The sequence below is a fragment of the Corvus cornix genome, chromosome 1 (genome assembly GCF_000738735.6).
Source record: "Corvus cornix cornix isolate S_Up_H32 chromosome 1, ASM73873v5, whole genome shotgun sequence".
Lineage (NCBI taxonomy): Eukaryota > Metazoa > Chordata > Aves > Passeriformes > Corvidae > Corvus > Corvus cornix.
In genome coordinates, this window is record NC_046332.1 from 25,134,083 (window position 1) to 25,149,024 (window position 14,942).

At 45.3% G+C, this 14,942-nt stretch overlaps 1 protein-coding gene across 4 annotated transcripts in view; it reads left to right on the plus strand.

The window, feature by feature from the left end:
* CCDC191 (coiled-coil domain containing 191) overlaps window positions 1–13,402 on the plus strand; it is a 22,099-nt gene extending 8,697 nt beyond the window's left edge. For all 4 annotated transcript variants that reach the window (XM_039559019.1, XM_039559014.1, XM_039559010.1 and 1 more), the window contains 10 exons: window positions 360–550; window positions 1,271–1,517; window positions 2,840–3,294; window positions 3,789–3,883; window positions 6,444–6,526; window positions 7,586–7,687; window positions 8,637–8,780; window positions 9,854–10,006; window positions 10,410–10,564; window positions 12,062–13,402. In XM_039559019.1, the coding sequence (XP_039414953.1) occupies window positions 360–550; window positions 1,271–1,517; window positions 2,840–3,294; window positions 3,789–3,883; window positions 6,444–6,526; window positions 7,586–7,687; window positions 8,637–8,780; window positions 9,854–10,006; window positions 10,410–10,564; window positions 12,062–12,194 (1,758 nt within the window). In that variant the 3' untranslated portion in view covers window positions 12,195–13,402. The remainder of the gene's footprint in view (window positions 1–359; window positions 551–1,270; window positions 1,518–2,839; window positions 3,295–3,788; window positions 3,884–6,443; window positions 6,527–7,585; window positions 7,688–8,636; window positions 8,781–9,853; window positions 10,007–10,409; window positions 10,565–12,061) is intronic.
* Window positions 13,403–14,942: the final 1,540 nt, after the last annotated feature.

Here is a 14,942-nt window from a genome sequence, read left to right on the forward strand (position 1 = left end):
GTTCTCATCTGTAACATCTTAGACATTTTCTAGATTTAAGGATATTTTCCATGTCTCTAGAAATTCTATGTTCCTCACCCATTTCATTCCTTTACACGTGGTGAACTAAGTGCATTTCATTCCAAAGCATGGATCCCCATGATATGATGTCTCTTTTTAGACCCTTTCTGCTTTTTGTAGAAGACCTGCACATGCTCTGCAATACTTTTTTTTCTTTATCCTCAAGGTAATTGTTGAAAATGAGGATTCTAAAAAGAATCTCAAAAAGGAAAGTTAGAATAGGCAAAGGGCGGAGAGGATCAGTATTTGTGTGGCAGACTGTATCTTGCTCATTGGTTTTTTGAAACTCTCCCATGCAGTGCTTGCAACGACATTTCTCTGCTTGGCTGAAAGTCATTCTGGAGCGCAGAATTAAAATGGGAAAAGCCAGAGCCCTTGCTGACTGGAGATGCCAACTGAAGGCCCTGCGAGCTTGGAGAAACTATGCTTGGGCCCAGAAAGTAGAGCAGGAGACACAGCAATTGGAAGTTCATCTCCAAGATCAAAACAGGTAGTGACCCTTTACTGTGGAATTCCTCCTACTGCATCCGTACTTGGGCAGAGTGGTGATCAGGGACTGTAAAAGGAGCCTGTCAGTTACCCAGCAGGAGGGAAACAGCAGCTTTTTGAGAAAATTGCTACACTGCCTGCAGTCTGCCAGAGGCATTGTGGCACAGATGAAAAGGAGGACAGATAGAAACAAGTGCTTTAGCACTTTCCAACAAGCCTCAGTCTCTCTGTAGGTATCTTTCCTAGAAATCTCACCCTGGCTCGCTCTGGCCTCCAGAGAATATGAGTTGCCAAATTTATTCCTGATTAATATATTTGCTGTTTCAGTAGTAGTGTAGCAGAGATCATTTTAGCCAGTGCCTTTGATTAAGGAGGCTGTTGGATGAATTTCCTACCATCCAGAGAAACACTGCTCTTGCAGGTGTCTGGCAGGCTGCAGTGGTGAGACACTGTCACTTCCCCATATGCAGCTGGCCAGGGAACACGATACCTCTTTCGCAACTATCCTGCATTCCAGAGATGACACAGGAAATTGCAAAGTGTGAACTAGTGAAACTTAATTCAGAATAGCAGCCATCCTTTCTGCCCTCCCACTCGTCCTTGGACAAGCTCTGTACAACTTCAGAGGGCCTTCAGAGTTAAGCAACAAAAGGAAATGATGTGGCTTTGTGCCTTGGCAGAAGCCTTACTCCTGCCATAACACAAACGTTTTGTCATTCAGGAAAACCCAACTGGCTGTGGAGCACAACGAGCGACGGCTCCTGCGCTGCTGCTTTCTGGCCTGGCAGCGCTGGAGCCGAGCAGAGACAGAACAGCGAGAGCTGCAGATCAAGAGGGTGCAGACAAGGAGAAAGATGGAACAGCTGCTGGAGGCTGTGTCACGGGGGAAGGGTGGGGACAGGCCACTGGAGGTTAACAAGCCTGGGACAGCAGAAGGAAACAATCATCAAGATTTACAGCAAGACAAGGTAAATCCTTCCCATGTAGTTTTGCCTATTGGCATAGCTGTACTCTTAGAAAGTACTTACTTTATGCAATCTGAAATAAAAAGTACATTGTCCCAGAGGAAAGCTTCTTTCCCAGGGTGACCCCCAAATACCTGCCTGCAGCTGTTCAGAAGAGATGTCTAAAAATCAGAGGTAAATGTGAAGGACGATGGATGAGTTTTAAAAATAATCTCTAGTGCTGCCAAAGAACAACCCTTCATGTACTCTGATCGCAATGAGCATCCCACCCCCAGATCACTTTTACTGAGAGATTAGTTACATCTTTGATGCCAGCTTAGACTGAAAAAGAATAACTTGACTGCATGACAAGAGATATTTTTCATGCCAGTGCAGCTCTCCAGCTTTTAAGTATGGGGAAAAATAGAGGCTGTCACTGGCTGTTTCAGGATAATGCGCATCACGGGGAGGTAAGAGAGGAGAATCAGAGGTTGCTTCCTTAAATTGTCTTTTGTCAGGTTGGATCCCCACCTTCCCTTCTGTCTATAAAACCTGTACCACAGCAGTATCCTGATGTCAGTATTAGAGCCCTCACACACGTATTACAGGTCAAGCTTTCTGTTTGCCTAAGTGTAACCAAAAGTTGATTTCTTTCAGTGCTTATACTATCCTAGTAGGCCCCTATTTTTCTTCTGCTGCACTGATAAAATCTGTGCTGAAGGAATGGAACTGAATTTAGGGTTTGACCTAGGAATCAGAAAGCAGATCTTACAGCTGATGCCTCTTCAGAGAATGACTATGTGTCAGAAAGGTGCAGCCTCATTCCCCACTGTGCACCTGTTTCATGGTAACATTTATCAAAGCTGGAAAAGAGGCATGAGGAAGCAGCACCTTGTAGACTTCCGTCTAAAAGAGGACTGTTCAGTAGATCAGTTGTGTAGACCACTTCAACAACTGTTTTTTAATTTTATTCTCCATCTGAGTGCTGAGCGGGGACAACACAGTCCAAAATGGAGTGTGCTAATCCCTGAAAAATGAGCTGTCCTAAGCCATGCTCCCTGACAAAATAGCCAGGATGTATTCCTGCCAAAGCTCTTGCCTCATCAGGACTTTTTCCTCCTGGTGAAATGGCACTCAGCTCCTTAAGAGTTCTTCCCCACAGCCTCCACTTTGTGCATAATGGGGCCCCTCTGGCCTGACTGGATAAAGACTGCATAGCTGAGATTACCCTACTTCTCAGGCATCTCACTAGATTTGCATTAAAAAAAACACTATGCAGGAAGGGTAGGCGAGTGCTTAGTTTTAATCAATGCCAAATTTTCCTAATTTCTTTTTTTTTCCCCTAGCCAACTGAAACTCACCTCATACAGAAACAGCCTGACCAGACCAGAGACCAGTCTAGCTGGGATGTTGTTCACACATCTCATTTCCGCAGAAACCCCAAATTTGCCTGGGAGATTACCATAAGACATGCAGCCCTGAGTTCCCAGGACCAGGCTACGTACAAGAATCAAATAGCCACTGTCCTCCAGCAGTTCCAGGCACTCAGTCCAAAGACCTCTCCTGCTTATGGTAGCCGTTTTGAGCACCGTCACGCCTTCCAGCAACGTGTGATTGAGGAGCAGAGGCAGCAGCTTCAGAAACAGCAAGAGCTGATCCTTAAACTGCAGGAACATCAGAAGCTGAGCAGAGATAAAGAAGAGGCAGCACAAGCTACGGCTGTAACCCAGACGTTTAACAATTCTGTTTCTCAAACCAGGGAGGAAAAACAATCCAGAAGCAAGAATACAACCCCTTTGAGGTATATGCCCTCAATAAAGCAGGGTCAGTTAGTCATCCTGTCTCATTCCCACTCAAGCTGAGCCAGAATTTGCTAAGCATGTTTCAGTCATGTTAGTGCTATCTGCTGTTCCTCTCAGCTGTGACTTAGCCTCAAGGGAAGTATCAGACTAGCCGCAGTTCTCTCTCCTTCTCACCTTCTGCACTGGCTCGACACCAGGTGATCTCTACTTAGGATCCATTAGAAACAGCAACACCAGTGCCACCCATAGTAGCAGCAGGGATCTATTTAGTCATGAAAAGAAGGAGTATCATCCTCCATATTTCAGACCGTGCAGCAGCCCTGGAACTCAGTTCCTTTGCAAGGATGCATCATCAGTCCCATTTCAAGCAGAAGGGTGTATCAGGGATAATGCAGCACAATGGAGAACAGAAGCTGCAAGGCCATAGGTGGTAGGTATGAGATGTAGTTTGACCACATTCACTGAAGAATTTCTTTACTCTTTTCTTTCATAGCCTACCTGATTCTCATGGGCCAGGAAACACAAGGGCAGCAGTGCAAGGCAGGAGGCCCTCCAGCTGGCTGACCTCACCTCATCCCATACTGAAAGGTATTGTTCTAGATAGCAAAGACCATTCCAGACTGCTTTTCTCAACAGCTTATCTGGAAATGTCTCTCTTTGCATCAGCTTTGCTGGTTGATGATTTTATGCAAGTAAAATTCTGCATTCTCTTTCCCAGTCTGATGAGTGCTGTGAGAGAGGGTGAGCTGTTTTCCTATCTGAGACAGGCATCTGTGAAGCCTGGGACACTGCAAACCCCTCATGCCCACACTTAGTACACTGTTGTGGCAGTTAGTCCTAACACCTGTGGTTGTCTCTGCTATGACAAAACTCAGAGAGAGAAGCTGTACAGGGTTTGTTGCCATTAGTCTCATTCCCTTCGTCATGCATGTAGGAACCCAGAGTGCAGAGAATATTTCTCTGCCTGTTTTGAAGGGGTTTTACCCCCTGAACAACACTGTTTTGACCTCCAACCTTGGAAAAAACTGCCTGCTATTAGAAAAGAACTAGAAACTAAACCGGTGTGAATTAGGTGATAGAATACTATGTGATATTACCACAGGGTGAAAAATTTAGTTTTTAGGTCTATTTGCATAATAAATAGATAAAAGTAGAAAACCTCAAAATGGAGGATAAGTTGTAGTTAAAAGCTTCTTTCTCCTTCTTCAATAACTCCATATTTTGCAGCAGTAGTGGTCTGGGATGATTGGATAAAGAATTCCACAGTTCCTGTCTACATGATTTAGGAACTTGTTGGACATTGGTAAAAAAGTGAAAATATCTTGCATTTTTTTAATTGGGTAATTTATCTTTAAAAGGCTGCGTAAATCTTGATAATTAGGCTTTTCTCCTGCATTCTCTGCTCTGTGCTGTGTCTGGGTCATGCTAGTGACTGTTTCTCTGATAAGACTTAATAAACAACTACCTAGCAGCTGTGAAGGCTGAAAGTCTCCGTTTGTCTCTCGAACTAACTCCTGGCAAGGACTTTAAAAACTCTCTCCCATCGGGAGAGATTCGATTTATGGCACAGATCTGTGTCAATGCATCCAAGTAACATTCAAACTGGCCAGTCATTTTCATCCAGCTTTGACAGAGGTGTTGAGATTTCAAAGGGAATTAAATGCCTAGTGAGACAACAGTAGCCAGGCTGGGGAAGGAACTCCAGATCCCTGCCTTTTTTGAGATATCTCCCCTTCTCTGGCCACACTGGAACAGCATTTTCACAATAAATATGCAACACAGCCTTTTCATCAGTAAATTAGGATTCTGGTTATATCCTATGGTGAAGTTCTTCTGCATCAATGCACAGTAGTCACAGCCTGCATGAAAGGTTACCTGGAATATAATCACTGTGATGTTTCAATAGTTTGGGCATCACCAGACCTTTTTTGCCATGATAGTTGGGCATTAATAGTTGCCTTTCACTACCTGTGTTCAGCTCTAACGCTATCTAGTCCAAGCCATCATTCACCCTGATTTGCCTGAACTCTGCACACCTTAGAGACAGCAAGCATTCAAGTGTTTGTGTTTAAAGATCCCCAAAAAAATCCAGTGATGAAGTTATCACTGCATGGTTTTCCCTTGCCAGAGAACCCTGGGACAGCTGAGAGGAGAAGAGAATCTGAGGAAACCTATTACCGCAGGCCTGGTTCCTACGGTATATCACCGTGTCCTGCAGCCATAGGGAGGAGGAGGAGAGAAGATCCAACAGGCAGGAATTGTGCCTTTTTTCTTCATAGTCTAATTGGACAAGGGACCAGCCACCCCTTGGGGGTGATTGGCCAAAATCCTAAAACATCCATTGTCAAAATATTTTCTACTATACCATAAACAAGACTTTCCAAGGTTGCAGGTGGCTTGGTTGTTTACATTCCCTGCTACCTCTTCTGTGAGAGAGAAAAGTCTCTCACGGACTTAGAAAATAACAAGAAGTCCTCGCTAGCAGCATTTTTGTACCTACAGAAACCTACTGTGTTCAAAACACTTCAATGCCTCCCAGTTATTGACTGCTCCAGCCTTTGCTTTGTCTGCAACTGCAGAGGAAGCAAGCACAGGTTCCCAACTCTTCTGCATGTTCTGTGTGTAGCACCTTTGCTGATGGCCAGCAAGATCCCTGCATTGCAATATACCTTCCAAAAGAAGCATTATGCAGCAGTTTCTTACTAGTGGGACCAAGTACCTGTATGTCACTGTGACAGTGATGCTTTCTGTCATGAAATTGCTTTTAAATAAGCAGTTAGAGCTTACTGGAGACCTTACAGCAATTGCTGCTAAATGATGTGCCCTGAGCCTCAGCCCTCAATCAGGAAAGGCAGGGACAAACCCTCTGAACACAGCTTCTTTCATAACTAAGCCTCATGGCTGTGCCTGTCAACCAAGGAGGGTGGAGAGAATGTCATTACTGTGGTCCTGAGTCATCTCAAAAACATTTTTAGGTTCCTTGTTCACAACACTGCTGGCTGTAAGAGGCTGCAGAAAGCAAGTCCCTTTGTGCTGGCATTGCCAGGGCAGTGGGGCCCGGCATAGAGTGATGCATCCTTGTTCACCAAACTTCTGCCATAACACTGTAGCTCATTTCCTCTAAGCTTTATGTCTTCTGTTTCTGTAGGGATGGAGGAGAGAGCAATTCAGCGGGCAGAACAGAAGAGGAAACTAGAAGAAGCCAAACAACGAAAAACAGAGGAAAAACTGGTAAGGAAAGTGGAAAATGAAATAAAGTGTCTTTCATATCATTGCAGTTACAAGAAATGCTGATTTAACCCCAGAGTCAGGGACCAAGAAAAAGCCCTTTATCCAAAGCAGGAGTTTTATGACTTGTGAGAAAGCAAATGTCCATCACACATCAAAAGAAGTAGTTAGAGCTGCTTTTGCAGCGCCAGCCCTGCTATAGCATAGGCAGACACTTCAACTTGAAGTCGCAGTTCTAGAAGCAGCCTCTCCTATCACCCCCTAAACTTTTCTCACACCTACCCCATGATTGTAGCTTGTCTTTGCTGAGAACGGTAAGGGTGGAAGTGCACACAGAGATCCACTTGATGGGACCTGGCAGTGGTGGGGTTCCCCTCCCTGCCTTTCCTCTCTGGTCCCATGCAGCTTGAGGACATGCGGGCTTGCCTAGTAAAAATCTGCACCTTTTAGCAAATCGCTGCTGAAGAGGGAAGATACTGACAATGTTTGTATAGCTAATACACAAATTCTGTGATACACATCAAACAGAGGAGCCTTCTTCAAGTTAGGGTATTAAACTGTTACTGAAAACATTGCTAGTAAGTTGCATTAGGAGTAGAAAGTGTTATCTTCAGTGTTTGGGGAAAGAAATGTTTGGGTACCTGTAACGCTGCTTTGCATGTGGAAATTAAACTTGAGAGCAGGGCCCAGGGATTCAGAACTGACTTCAGTAATCAAATTCTCAATAAATGACTTGGTGTGTGGTTTACATTTTTTTAGAGGAAGAGTGGACAAATACTGTAACTTATGGCAAAGAAAGATAAACATGTACATACATAGAAAAATAAATAGATAGATTGATGCAGATATGTATATAGGTAGTAAAAAGGACAGTCCCTCCTTCCTGTCCCTTCCACAGATCACTGTTGAGCAGAGATCATGTCTAGTATGTGAAAAGGTCTGCTTTCTTCTGAAGTTCCAGATGCTGGTCAATACTAGAGGAACAGTAGGAAAGTTTAAAGATCTGTGTTCATGGAATAGGTCACATGAAACAAATTGAATTTCACCTTTCTCCATTTCAAGGCCCAGCTGAAGGCTGAACAGGAAGCACGACAGAGGAAGGAAGCCGAGGAGAAGGAAGCACAGCGGGAAAAACGCCGGGAGGAGAGAAGGCAGCAGAAGCTGGTGACCAAATGTTTCACCTGTTTCTCCCCATTTAGCAGGGATAGGGAAGAAGATCATTACCCACTGGTACTCAGTCAGCAGCCAGAGTAATGTGAACTGAAGGTCTTCACTGGTAGAGCAGAGTTCCACAGCCATGGCACCCACAATACACACTCACAATCTTCCCCTTTCTGGCAGCGTTAGGGGAAGGGCTGTGTCCCAAACGTGCTATGAAGTATATGTTGTCTGTCTCCTCAGCAGGACTAGAGGTCCCAGCTGCTGGGCATTCTCTGCTGAGACAGAGCCACATAAGCCCCCCCCAGTGACAGCATGTTCAGTCTACTCTCAGACTCCATCCACTCTTGTCACCCCTCGATTGTACACAGTGATACCAGTCACAAACATGTGTTTCAAAAGTAAACAAGCCTGACTGCTGTATCAAGGGCAGATTTCCACCTGAAGAATAGAAGCATTCTCTCCTTGGAGCTAACCTAGGAATATCTGCACATCATTACTGTTAGTTGGAAATTACTTGTCCTAATAACCCAAATAGTACATTTGAAATCCTACAGGAATTCAACCTACAACTACTGATCTGCTTGGAGTGTTTTAGTACGTTTGACCTTCATCCCTGAGTATCAGTCAAAAGTAGTATTTTACAGTTATGAAATGCCCACATCCCTCCCCTTCTGTTTAGGCTAAATTAAGTGGTAGGGTCCATGCATAAACTCAGAACCATCTTTGGACCTCAAAGGAGGTTCCTGCCACATCATCTCCCAGGAGAAGACAGTTTGCTTTAGGACACAGGTTCTACTACATGGGGTCATGTCTGGTGTGCAGTGCTAAAGATGATACAGATCCCTATTTCCTGTCAGGTCAGAACCTCCAGCTCCAATATGATAATCTATTGTCATTGCTTAATATCCTCTTCATCCTGATGGAATTAAAACTACTGCTTTTTGTATTGCAGAAAGAACTGGAGAAGCAGAGGAGGCTGGAGAAAGAACAGCAGCTCCAGAAAAAGGCTAAAGATCATTATGAGAAGGTCCTTCTCAGAAAGCTGGGAATACTGCCATGGAAAAGGCTGAGGGAGCAAGCCAAGGAAAATGTAGTGGTAAGTGCTGAGGGTAAAGGAAATGACTGGTGCCATAACAGGAAGGGAAGAAGAGTAGATGCAGCACTTAGCAGAAGTCTTAATAGGCTTTTAGGCCAGATAGAGATGGAAAAAGCAAAAATTCTCCCTGCATACCTTGCCCTGTATTAGTTCTTTAAATCAGCCCATCTGACAATAATCATTAAAAGCCACTAAAAACTTGCAGGGATGGCATCCTCATTTATAGCTGATTAACCAGGATTAAACAGAAAAAAAATAATTGAAGTTATATGGCATGCACCTGCCAGTTCTCGTACTCCACAGCAAAGCTTATCAGTGAGATACCACCAAGCAACTTCAGCTGCAGGAGTTAACCCCAGCCTGTCATCAGGGCTTTCCCTCTCTCTGAAGTTGCTGGTACAGAGCTGGCCACTGCTAGTGGCAGGACACTTCAGGTGATAATCCAACAATCTATTCTATCCTGGCCCTATCCTCAGTGCAAAACAATGAGTGGCAGCTTCCGAGACCTCAGTGCAGGAGTATTGCTAATGAAACATTTCCACACGTGAGTGACTCAGCATCCCTTATCAGGGGGAGACTGATAACACTCAGCCGTATCCTGAAGATAGAGCCAGAGCCCAGGGCTAAGTTGGAAAGCTTCCATTTAAGTCACTGGAACTGAAGCTACTCACAGTACTTCACCAAATGCACAAAGGCTTCCAGCTGGGAAGAAGTAGATGGATACAAGCTGTTCCATATGTCCACCCTGCTGGTCAGCATTATGGACAGGGTTGGACTAAGCTGTTACAGGCCATGCCTCTGCCCCATCCACAATCAGTTAAACTGAGCGTCTCATTCAAAAGGGCATTCTATAGAAGTGATGCAGCAATGGCCTGGTAGAGAGACTGGTGGTGTTCCTTATGCTGACCCCTCTTTGTGGGATCCTGTAAGTTATTCCAGCTGTCAGAAATCTGGATTTGGGGGTGACCCAAAAAGCTGAGATGATTTTCTAGTGCACTCAGTTTTCTGTGGCGTTATACTTAGGTAGTCACCAGTTCAGGTAACCAGCTGCTGTCTCTGCTGTTTTCACTCAGGTGGCACAAAGGCATCACAGCTTGGGCCTGCAGAGGAAATGCCTGATGAGTTGGCTGCAGGATGCCCAGCAGAGTCTCAGGGAGAAGATGTCTCGGGCTGAGGACTTCTACTCCCAAATGTTACTGAGGCGGGGCTTCAGGAACTGGCTAAAGGTTGGCCTGCACCACAGTGGAGAAATGACACCAAGAAAGCTGGCTGCTGCCACACTCTCCCCTCACCACAGTGCAAATTCACTCACCTGTAGCACAACCTCTGCAGAGTTTTGCTATGCCCATTCCAGCAACATTATTCCCTTCTTCAGAAACCTTCTCTCAGCTGCTCGCTCTCCATCACTATCTTCCACCCAGAAGTTTCTCCTACACACTGCTCCTCCACCCTCCGCTCTCTCACCCTGCTCCCTGCTGGTTTTCCTCCACTCCTGTACCCACTACCCTTCATGTGCCCACTACCCTTCACTGCCACAATCTCAGCACTGCTCTATTTATTGGGCCAGAGGTTGGGATAGAAAAGAAGAAAAAAAGCCATTCTCACCTGTTTCTTTGTCCTCCTCCCCAGTACAAGGATTATCTCTCCACTCAGGAGGAGAGAGCAGATACCTTCCACACAGTCTGCCTCATGAGGAAGTACTTCTGGGCATGGTTTGATCATATCATGGAGGAAAAAAGGGCCTTATGGGAGAGGCTGAAGATTGCTACTGAACACAGTAATAAGTAAGTGTATGCCCTGACCAGCAGTCCTTTTTACTTCAGTTTAATATACCCTGTAGATGATTTTAGGGACTACTTTTGACAGGTCATCTGCTCTCCAGGAACACAGGAAAAACAGGTTCTATACTGCTGGTGTTTTGCTTCTGTGATATGCACAGACAGCATCAGCTGGTTTATGCTAAGTTTCCATGCAGCCTGGAAATGAAAGTGTAATGGCATCCTGCACAGGACTTCTAAATCTCAAAAAAAGAGAATACAGTGAAAGCCTAAGTAAGGATAAGTAGCTGAAACTTTCTAAGCTGATTAGCAGATCTGGCCACGCAGCTTTTGCTAAAAGCTGCCTTAGGAAAATCTTTAAGTACAATTATAGCAAGCCAAATGATTGTGTAGGAATTACATAGTACTTTTTTGTCCACAGCAGATTATTTAGTTCTTAAATCCAAAGTTGATCAACTAGAAATCCTACTTAAGGAGTCTTTACATTTTTGCCATCACCAGCCTATCTTGACAGCAAAAACTAGAGCAGTCAGTTCTACCAATCATGACTAGAGCTGGACACACCCAGTCCACTCCTTGTCCCATAAAAAGCATTCTAGCAGGAAGAAAAAACTATTGTCAAAGTTCAGCAGAAAACAGAAGTCTGTTCACCTGCCTCACTATGAAAGAGCATGGTAGTTTTATGCAGTCATGAATAGGCTGTGCCTTTGCACAGCCTCAATGGGATCTGCAGCACCTTGGAGGAAGAATTGAATTAAATTAAATTCACCTCTTACATAGTAGGGCAGACCTGTTCTAGCTTGCTGCATCAGTAAGTTCTGAATAGTGCACAGTTTAACATTAATAAGCCAGCAAACTGGAGGAACCAGGGGAAAGTCAAACCCAGGAAGAGACTGGATTCGTTCTACATATGACCTCCTATTAGGAGCACAATCACCTGTCATTCCTTATTATCTCTTCCCCCACCAGCAAAAGGCAGTTCAGACCTTGCCATAACAAACTCTTCTTTAGACAGGACTGTTGGTCCCTATTACCCATGTGGGAACCCAGGGCAGGGCACCTGTGATGGGGTGATTAAAATCAGGTAAGAATTGGAGCCCAGCTGCCTCCATTCCCAAGGGGTTGGTCTGGACCAAATGAACCTGCATTTTTCCTAAAGAAACTTCTTTCAGAGGCCCTGTTTATTCCTCAGAAAACCTCTTTCATCTTTAGAGTTCTAAGCAAACACCAGCTAATGAATCCTGTCAGAGAGAAGAGCAAAATTCTTGGTGGAGAGGAATAGAAAAGGGAAATATGTTATTTTTCCCCAGCATGATTGACATATCAATGAAATGGTCTGCATGTAGATGCTTAACATGTGACAGCCCTGAGTATCAGCAGAAAGGACAAATCCTTGAGATTTGAATTCCGCCCTCAAATAGGAGTGCTCTTTTGATTGCCTGTTATGTTATGAACACATCTGCACGTTGTCACCTTGTTCCTTGTGTCCCTAATTTCTTTAAGGAGACTTACACTGAACGCATTCAAGGCATGGAGGCAGTACCCATTACTGATGAAAAAGGAAAGGGAAAGAGAAGAAAGAAGAAACCAGCTACGCAGGAGAGTAGCTGAAATTCTCCCCAACTTCCAGACATGACAGAAGAGAGCCAGATGAGATGGGAAGGAGACAACAAGACCGATTCTCTTCAGTTCTGTCTCCCTGCTGACTGAAACAAGTCCAAGGGGAAGGCTGACCAAGTGCAGAGGGGCTTATATCCAAAGGGAGCTCCCTGTGGTCACTGTTGTTGTAAACAAAGCATAGATGGAAGCTTATCTGACAGTTTCACTTTACACTTCATGGAGTCGTTCCCCTCAAGCTCCTCCTTGGGGAGGACCCCACAAGCCTCCATAGGGGTGTCTTGGCTGGTGGCTATGAACCCCAGATAACCAAAGCCTAGCACGGGGTGTGTTTGAGGCTAAGGCCATTTCCACATGCAGAGCTGCAGCACTGACATGAATCTTCCTTCATCCAAGGAAGCACAGAACTGAACTTCATCTCTTTTTTCCTAAGCAGTAGCCCAGTGCTTTTCTGTTGGCAGTACTCTGGTGACAGCTTGTTCAGAGAGCAGACAGACCTGACTGTCAGCTGACCCCTAAACACTGCTATGAACTTGGCCACCCAGAGCACAGTTTCTAGCTAACTGAGCCAGGAAAGTTTGGATTAGAGGAGGTGAGGGAAGAGCTGTTTATGCAAACCGTATTTGCTAATGATCCAGATCACAGCACTGCATATGGACAATCTAAAACCTGGGTTCTTTTGCAAGAGACTGCCTTGTTTGCAGCACTGGCCAGCTCACAAACACAGTGCTTTGATTTTGGCATCAAGCGGTGATCCCAAGTTTATGAGCCTCAATTATCTTGTCATTTAAACACTTCCCAAGCTGTTTAATATTTCAGGGTATATTGTGCAAGTCTGTCTGGGCTGTTTCACTTGATCCAGTACTTCAAAGAAAAAAAGATAAAACTCCAAGAAAAAGGCAGATTGTAGCTTTTACATAAGCTAGAGCTGACATGATTAAAATGCAAGTTTCATACCTCTGTTTAACCTTAACCTGCAGCATAATGCAGACAGGATAATGCTGTTCAGGTACAGTATGTCTTAGGAACAACTTACGGCAGGAAGCTAGAATCACTTCCGTCTCACAGCCAGATAGGCAAAGTTCTCCAGAAGCATTTGGCAGTACAGGAAGTACTTGAGTAACACCAGGAAGACAACAATAACAGTTTACTGTTATTTTGTAACAGATCATTTGTAAAACCCATATATGCACTGAAAATTTCCAATAAACCAAAATCTGAAACGAATACAACTGAGCTGTTGGTGGAGATTGTGTCAGAAGCCAACTGAATGGCACTGGACAGAAGGCCAGAACCAGGGACCTAGACCAGCACTAAATGCTGCAAAGTGGCATAGGTGGGTGCCCGAGCACAGCAGCACACTCCAGAGCTTTAGCACTGGGAATCTGTCCATGTAGACACAGGGATATGGTCAGAGACTCTCCCTGCCCACAAAGCCAGGCTGTCACACAGGCTGTTGGTGCAGGTCTGAAGACAGCTGTCACTCCCAGGTACCTCCCACAGCCATCCTGTGCAACACCTGAACATTCCCCATCTCCCAAAGGCGCAGTGCAGACCTGACCAGCAGCAGGTCAGACAAGCCTGTTCTCTGCAGAGAGCTGAAGGTGCCTGCATGGAGTGTGGGCAAGCTCAGACCATCTGGCTGCATTACGAGGCAGATTGTGAGAGGAAGCACAAGCTGGGAGAGGCTGGATAACTCGTGTTGCGGGGAAGAGCGGGCACTGCAGAAGGGGAGTGTTTTTTGCAGAGGACTGAGCCAAACAGGCAGGGAGGAGCAGAGCTGGGGCTGAGCCCCCAAAGTAATGCTCCAAGTGCAGCCAGCAGCCACACCTGGTGCTAACAGCAATCCACTTGCTCTTAGTGCATTCTTCCCCATGGAAAGTCTCAGCCATGTAGTGCCCAATGAGCTCCTGGAACTCCTGAACCAGCCCTTATGCTCCCATGCTTCTGCTGGACTTTTCCTCCCTACTGGGGCTTGACAACGGACACAGCAAGGAAAGCCTCTGGCCCACCCTCCACCTGGATTCACAGTGTAAGGAGAACAGTGACCCAGAGGACAAAAGGTGAGGACATATCCTTCCTCACCTAGAGAGAAGGCAGCATTCCAGCCAACCAGAGACAGGACATGCTGTAGCTGTAGGGGGAGGAACAGGAGTTTGGAGCAGTAGAGTGGATGCACCCACGTGCAGCCTGGAATTGACCCTAGTAACAGGCTGAATACATACTGAATTTACATCTTGCGCAGCAAAAAAAGGTGCCCCAAAGCACTGGCTACTCAGGGGTGTATCCAGTTTACTAAATTGCAGATTCTTTCCCCAGCAATGCACATTTTGTCCTCAAAGCCCACAGCTTCCACTCATCTCAGTGCCCACTCACCATCACGAAAATAATACTGCTTATGTAGAGCATAGTTTCCTCCAAAGAACTTGAAGTACAGTCAACATTTTGAAAACTGTCCTTTGCCTCCAATGCTCTCACCTTCCAGGGTTTCCTTCTATTCCTAGTAGCTTTGAAAGATTCTCCTGACAGATGCTCTTTGGTTGGACAGTTCCAGCAGCAAGAAGCTAAAAGATCCGGGGAGCTGTGCTTTGAGAGCCCTTGCCTACTGCCAGTGCAAGCATGGAGCTGAAGCCTCAGGTAGACCCAGCTGAAGAATAGGGAAGATGTTCAGGGATCAGGCACATTCATACTGAAATTAAAAGGGAGAGGAGAAGCCTCTTGACTTCCTTATTGATCCACACATGGCTGAAACATATACCTCTTTGGC